Source organism: Euphorbia lathyris, chromosome 4 (genome assembly GCF_963576675.1).
Source record: "Euphorbia lathyris chromosome 4, ddEupLath1.1, whole genome shotgun sequence".
In the NCBI taxonomy this organism is placed as follows: domain Eukaryota; kingdom Viridiplantae; phylum Streptophyta; class Magnoliopsida; order Malpighiales; family Euphorbiaceae; genus Euphorbia; species Euphorbia lathyris.
In genome coordinates, this window is record NC_088913.1 from 86,109,948 (window position 1) to 86,117,999 (window position 8,052).

At 29.9% G+C, this 8,052-nt stretch overlaps 1 protein-coding gene across 2 annotated transcripts; it reads right to left on the bottom strand.

Moving 5' to 3' along the window:
* Nucleotides 1-1,223: 1,223 nt before the first annotated feature.
* On the bottom strand, nt 1,224-7,752 carry LOC136225777 (arogenate dehydrogenase 1, chloroplastic-like). Of its 2 annotated transcripts, XM_066013889.1 has the most exons (7): nt 7,516-7,752; nt 5,765-5,936; nt 3,856-4,011; nt 2,402-2,484; nt 2,038-2,107; nt 1,859-1,933; nt 1,227-1,782 (listed from the first exon to the last, which is right to left on the bottom strand). In XM_066013889.1, the coding sequence occupies exons 1-7, from the start codon at nt 7,680-7,682 to the stop codon at nt 1,687-1,689; spliced, it is 819 nt and encodes a 272-aa protein (XP_065869961.1). In that variant the 5' UTR covers nt 7,683-7,752; the 3' UTR covers nt 1,227-1,686. The 2 variants fall into 2 exon arrangements, with proteins under 2 accessions (XP_065869962.1, XP_065869961.1); XM_066013890.1 differs by lacking the exon at nt 5,765-5,936 and having other exon boundaries at nt 1,224-1,782.
* Between the last annotated feature and the right edge of the window lie 300 nt (nt 7,753-8,052).

The following is an 8,052-nucleotide window of genomic DNA, read 5'->3' on the forward strand; positions in this document are numbered from 1 at the left end:
AGTACTATTTTCTAGAATATGATCGGAACTAAGCGAATACTAGTTATTCAATTCTGAATACTGTTCCACAAAATTTCCTTGTGTATCAAACTTCAGCCCTGTTAAGAACACGCACTATAGGCCCGACGACCCCATAATATCTATAGGGCTCCTTCACATCTCCCTTACCCAAAGGCAAGATGTCTCCCTCTAATCCCGGATGCCCTAGGGTGGATTATTTAAGCTATAAGCGTTTGTTCATTGGCCCACATGTAGCTGATAACTTACGCCGAAGAGTCCTTGTCCTGATTTGGGATCTCTGAGAGAAACAACCATTGATATGTTCTATCATATCAATTCAACATTCTCTCCTCAAGCTTCATCAGAGTTGTGCCAATACTTGGTTTGATAGATTCTGTTGTTTGCTGTTGCTAGTAATTGATATTTGTTTGATTTTCCTTAAAAAAAAACAGCTATCAACAACTGTATTAACAATTTTTTTTTAATCCGAACCAAAATTCATATATCTACACTCTTTGGAGTAAAACAATTCATATATCTACTATTTGAAGTAAAACAACGAATAATTGATCTTGTACATTAAAGGTAAAATTTGAACTTTTCTACTGATCTTTAGAAGCATTCAACTATGACATTTTGATCATTTGATGCTAAAATTTAACTGATATATTGTAATTTAGTCAAATGCAGTTATTTAACAATTTATCATTTTGTCTTGGGTGTCATACATTCCCACACATGGTTATAAAAAACCGGACCGCTTAAAGAACTGGTAAGAATAAAGGGTTAGGGATTTAAAATTCAACTAACCGGGTTTTAAAAGATCATCTAAAAATCAATATTTATAGTTTTATTTAACCTTTTAATATAGAAAAACATTAATGATATCAATAAAAATGTATTCAAATAATTATAATAATGTTTTTTAATATCTGAAAATTAAAATTTTCCTCATTGATCGACAATTTTATGGAGACTCAACATGAAACTTGAAATCCACTAAGAGATAAAAAGAATAATTTATAAATAAAAACTACATCAGTAATCCAAAAATATATTTTTTGTAGACTGAAAACAAAATTATACCTATAGAATTAAAAATTAGAAATTTTATTTATCTAAAAAAATTTAGAAATTTTAAGTATTATAGAATTATAAATTAGAAAATAAAAGAGTTGTGATATTTCTGAAAAAAACTGAAAATATAACAGAGAACTAAAGTAATAAAGTTTTTGCAATGAATAAATTCTCAATTTCCTATAAAATTTATCTAAATAATTAATTCATTAATGAGTTATTAAACTTAAACTTAGATTTCCTTAAAAAAAAATAGTCTAAAACTTTGACCCGTGACCGGTTTTCCGGTTCAACGGTTTTTAACGGGTTTCATTAATGTTAATTTTTAGGTATCTTCGGACCGGTTAACCGAGTCCAGTTCGACCGGGTTGACCCAGCCGGACTGGTCTGGGTCTTACAACCTTGTTCCCACACCACTTGGATAACCAGATTCTACTATGATTGACTCCTGTTTTTTTTGGTTTGAGTCCATAAACCTTTGGATTCAAACAAAGCATATGCATATGAATATCCTATTTAACTAGATATGAAAGATTATACACAACACATCATGATCAGCCTGTCTAAAATTACAAAAACACTATGTTTAGTTGGCAAGATTCTTCTGCATCATAGTTTGGGATCGTTTAAATTCTCATCTGCTGCATTAATCTGATCTTCTAGCTGCTGCTTAACCTTTTGAAGGGAAAGCTCCAGGTTCTTTAGCTGCAAGTATAATTTCTTTTAATGAATATTATACATAAAATATTCACAAAACATTAGTGTTGTTGATAGTTATTACCTCTTGCTTGGCAAATCTGTTATAAAGGAATAACCCACTAAACAGATCAAAGCTATCTTTCATGGTGCTATCTTTCTGCCAAAGGTAAAGAACATATTATTAATGTTTTTGCTGTTTGCAATTTGTTTAGAAGTTAGAACACAAGATGGAGAAGAACATGAGAGATTAGTAGAACATACTAATTCAACAAGTGCCTCAAAGCCTTTTGTACTCATAGGTGTTGACTTGATCTCCATTTCTGACAACATCCTGTAATCAAAGAGTTAAGTTTTTTTTACGGAACCACATTTTTTATTTTTCAAATTCATCATTTTTGGAACATTTTCTCTCCTAACCAAACAACAGCTTAATGACTAAAAAATTCTATTTTGAGGTTCATAAATGGTCATATTGATAATGTCAATCTAAAAGTTATTGATTTATAAATGGAAAAAACCTGTCCTCTGTTAAAAAAACAAAAACAAACATGCATCTGCAAACAAACCTCTGTCCTCTGTTTTTTGAAAGTAGAATTTGAACCATATCCTTAAAAACAACACATACCTGCCTATGGTGTGGGTAAGAAATTGACTTTTAGCAGCTGTTCTATCATGTTCTTCACATGACATTTCCAACATTCTGCAACCCTAGTCAATATACAGATAAAACAGTGATATGTTAGCAGTTACTCATTCTCTCCAGTCTACTAAATTTCGTTTTAGGATTATCAGTCTATTAACAATTCCGCCCCTTATTTATGGTAACAAAGAGAGTTAGGATAAGGGGCGGAGCCAGCTCCGGCCCCCGGCTCTATCTTTGAGTAATATCGGTTCGGTATTTGATATTCCTTAACTTTAGTTCATGTTGCATTTTTTGTGGTATAATTTCAATATTTTAAGATGACTGAGTTAGTTAAGAGGTATGTTTTAATGTAAGCCTTGAATTCAATGACCCCCTCTAATTTTAACTTGCCGTTTTTGTAGTGTGATTTCAATATTTTTTAATATGGTTGAACATTATGTTTTATTGCAAGATGTCTGGGATTTGAACTCATGACTTTTTTTTTTTTTTTTGTATTAAAACATACCACTTAACCAATTTAACCATTTTAAAATATTAAAATTACATTACAAAAACGGTAATATAAACTAAAGTTAAGGAGTTATCAAGTAGCAAGAGTGAAGTTGGCGGTCGAGAGGCCAGAGCTCCCAAGGCTGGCTCCGCCCCTAGTAAAAAAAATAAACGAGTTTGCTTTTGTAAAAAGATTTATTTTACACACGTAAACTTAGTTCCTCATCGAAATAATAGTGTATTCATGACTAGCCAGAATCACCCCTGATAGAAAAGTGTGGCTCGAGGCCCCTGGCTCTCCGTGACTAGTCAGCGCCTGTGTTTTAATAAGGGCTGGCTAACCGAGGTTTTAGACAGACATAGGGATGTAAACGAGACGGGGCGGAGCGTGGAATGCATTTCTCATTCCCATCCCCACAAGCTAAATGGGGATAAACTTATCACTGTTCCCGCGAGGATCCTATTCTCCATTTACAAATGTTCTAAAAACACTGTTCTCATTCCTTGTTCTTCGCAGGTAATCACCATTTATGTTTTTTTTTTTTAAAAGTAAAGAATAAAACGTTTAAGTAACCGTAACTAATAATATTAAGTATATTAACAATCGTTCTCCAAATTTTCAGACCATAAAAAACTAAAAATTGAAAACAAATAATCACCTAGTTAAAATGTACTTAAACTAAAAAAAAAAAAACCAATTATCACGGTGAATAGTCAGAGATCTCCATCAGTAATTAACAGGACGGGGATACTTTTCTCCATCCTTGCCTCATTGGAGACAAATTTATTCACATTCATGTTCCATAGGGATCCTTATCGGAAATTTCCTGTAGGAACGGGTCACCGACGAGAATAGGGATTCCACGCCCCATTTACATCGCTAGACAAACATTGGAGTTATTTATAGGGTGGGAAGCATATGATGAGAAAAGAAAAAAAAGAGTTACCTCAGTTTGAAATATTTGCAGGAATGTAGAGCATGTAGCTTCTTGTCTTACTCTAACTTTGTCATATACGAAAGCTAGATCTTTCCACCCATTTTTTCCGCTCTCCGGTCCGAACATCGGGTGAGTACACAGTATATCCGATTCCTCTGGCAGTACCTAACCATTTATGGGGTAATTATCAATTTTGTCCCTACAGTTAATTTTGCCATGATAGTACATGTTTAATTTTACTCAGTCCTGATCACATGCACCTTAAGACCATATAGAATTTGATCATTCACAGTTAGATCTAGGCTTATTAGAATCTTAAGGTGGAGATTCAAAGCATCCTGAGACTTAGATTTAATAAGCCTATATCTAACGGTGAATGACCAAATTCACTTGATCATTAAGGTGCATGTAAATATTCCTGTAATTTTACCATTATGATTAAGAAAACACTCAATTTTGTCCCTACCCTTATTTCAAAAGGGGACATAAAAGTTCATAAATTTTACATTTTTACTAATATAAAAATCCATTATAAAACTAAACAATTTCAAAATGAATGATTATTAACGACTTTAGATATAAACTAAAAATTAAAATGGTTTAAAACTATATTTTTTATTTTTCAATTATAATTTTTGGAATTTTTTTAATTAAAGAAGACCTAAATGATTTTAGAAGTTAAAACATTTTATGATATTGGAATAATGGAAGGTTAACTTTTATGCCAATAAGGAGCAAATTTCAGAAACCTTTATGTTTGATTTTGTATTTCAAGTGCTATAAAAATAAAGTCATACGAGAAGGTTCTTTAATAAGAACTTTGCTATAAAAATAAGGAAAAATTACATAGAAATACATCTTTTAAAAACTATTTACAATTATATCAAGTCATAATTTTGGATTATGTCAAACTAGTAAAATCAGTATTTTTAATATATTTTAAGGATTGGAATTTATAAATTAAAAGTCTAGAATATATTTTCTAGGGTTTATAATTTATGAATTGGAGTCTAGAGTTTTAAATTATGATGTAAAATCATAACATATAGAAAATAATGACATATTAAGAATTAAGTTTGGTGATATGACTTAATTGTAATTTTATATTTAATTATGATATTCATGTATTTGACCCTAAAAATAAAGTCATACGAGAAGGAGCTTTAATAAGTTAAATTTCATGATAGTTCAACTATTCAACCGCATCTTGATCAAAACTTAACTAGATAGAATTCGATTAGAGTTCGGAAGTAACAAGAGTTTGAGAACACTCCTATCTAACTAGAAAACTCGCGAACAAATTCAATTAATTTTTAATTATTATATATTAAATTTTAATTTTATAATTATATCATATAAATTTATTGTAAATCATATGTCAACTTGATTTTATGAAATTTAAATTTGGTTATTGTAAATTATATATGAACTTCATTTTATAAAATTTAAATTTGGTTATTGTAAATTATATATGAACTTCATTTTATAAATTCCTTAAGAGGCTGAAATTAAATTACAAAAAGTTAAAATAGGTAAATTTTAGTACGTTCAAATCAAGCCTTTCGCGAGCTTTTCTCGAACCGAAACTCGAGCCAATTCTATTTTTAGTCCTTTTGAAGTCAAGTCGAGCCCAATTTCTTGATTCTTGAGCCGACCCAAAATTTTTAAGCTCGATGAGCTTCGAACTTGAGCCAAGTCCAATCTTGTTGATTCTCTACTTAGATCTCGATTCGGCTCGTTAATGGCTCGATAAACACCCCTAACTAGGAGTGTAACCCGTACGATGGTGGTAAAACTAAAATTTCTCAATAACGTTAGAGACAAATTTGACTCTTATCCTATATTTAGAGCTTGTTAATTAGCATAATGATATAAAAAAACACTTCTAAGCTTTGGTTAATTTGTAAAATGTATGTATTTTGAGTAGAATGTCTCTGGGGTGCTCTTTTACTGATAGAACGTCAACGAACAGAGTCTGCTGCCGTTTTAGAGCATGAATTGGCATTGTCTTGAGAACCTCTTCCAAGGATAAGATTGATGTTGAAATCAAAACGACATCGTTTTCAGCTTCAAGAAATGAGAGCATATCCCTGTCGGCGAATAGACAAGTAAAGCCCTCATCTTTCCAATTATGTATTAATTGTTGACATTGAAATTTGGGTATAGGTTAAATATAATTTGTGCTTTTTACATAAAAATTATAATACCAAACTTATATTTTTTTTTATATATTATAAATAAAATATAATTTTATATCCTAATTTAAAAATTATAGACCTCAATTCATAAATCCTAAACCCTACAAAAATATATCATAAACTCATAATTTATAAACCTTACTCTTTAAAATATATTAGAAATAATAATTTACTTAATTTGATATAATTAAAATTATTTCGTAATGTAATTGTAGATAATTTTTAAAAAATGAATTTCTATATAAGCTGAACTTTAAAAATGTTGTCTTTAAAAATGAAAGTGAAGGACATCCAAATTATGTTCAGAAATTAAAGTTGCTTACATCTCAATTGTTTACCGAATAAATATTGGACAGAAAAATATAATTTTTTTAAATTTTCCAATATTTGTTTACTTACAAAAATAAGTCAATAATACTACTAAGTTTTTAAATCACACACCATTTCTTTCATTGTTAGCATGTTGTATCAACAATGGAAAATATTTTATTTCAACATAAAATTTTTCATTCCCCAATATTTTTCAACAAACAATCTGACCCATCTAAGATTTTTCTTATAATCATGTTTTAATTTTTCAAATAATTATTTTCGTACTTTTTTTTCTTCCGCCCTAAGCAAATAAAAACACAAAACTTGAAGAGACAAAATATTAAAATAGCTTCAAATTAAAAAAAAATATTAATTTAGTCCCAATCTATAAAATAGTACAAAATGGTGAAATCTATAAAATAGTATAAAATGGTGAAATTAAATAATAGAACTTTGACAATTCAATTTTTTTTTAAATCATACCAAATCAGTTCAAAATTTGGTTACCTGGATTATAATAATGTTATTTTGTATCTTGAGCAAAACTGATACTTCCTTAAAAAAAAAAAAAAAAACTTTGACCGGGGGTTTGATATTTAACGGAGATAGAAATAGGGATGAAGATAAATGATTGGGATAGGGATAAAAATATACTGGAATTAATTATTCTACGTTTGTTATGTGGGATAGGGATAGAAATAAAATAATACGTTTTACTATATTACCCTTATCCAATTTTAAATACATTAAATAGAACTATCTTGCGGGATAGTTAGCATTTTCCATCTAACTCTTCTTATCTCTCAGATCTAATACCACCCCGTTCCAGTTATAAATTTGATGGGATAAAATTTATGCCTCTCATTATCTCACTCGTAAACAAATAAAGGATAACTCATTGTCTTTATCCCCTCAAACAAACCGCCCGTAAAGGCTATTTTATAGCTTATCCCTGGAAATAAAATGATTTAGAATCTGAAGTTGCAATTACAACATTTTCAGATCCACTTTCTTTCTATATTGAGGGAGGGTTATCTGGAACCCATCCCTCCCTCCCTCCGGGGACTCCTAAACCCCTATCTCCGCCATTAATATTCACAACGGCGATGTCTTAAATTAAAAAATCAAATATTAGAGATGAATGAAATGTAGTATTTACCTGTAGAAAGAGATGCCGAGATGTTGACATAGCTGAGAATAATCAGAACGAGAAGTCGCCGTTAAAACATGGCCTTGTTTCTTCATTGTTTTCGCCATGAATTGTGCGAATCCCCCAAACCCTATTATCCCAATTTTTAGACTTGATTGTGAACATGATTTTGACATACCTAGCTTTCAAAAAAAACAAAAAAACAAAAATAAAAATATATATATAGAGAGAGAGAGAAAGAGGGAGAATATGTGTGGAAGAATGAGAGGAAGTCATGGCTTAGGTAGTCTTATATAGGGAAGACTATATTTGGATAAACTTTAATTTCTCTATAGGAAAAAGTATCAAAATATAAAAAATCACATAGTTTTATATATATATATATATATATATATATATATATATATATATAAATAAAAGTGAGATCCTGTGTGACATAATAAAACTACGTAGTTTAGATGATAATTAAAAAAGGTAAGGTGGTAAATTTGTAAATAAAATGAAAGAGAGGATAGAAAAAATTGTTTTATTTTTTTTCTTTAAAAT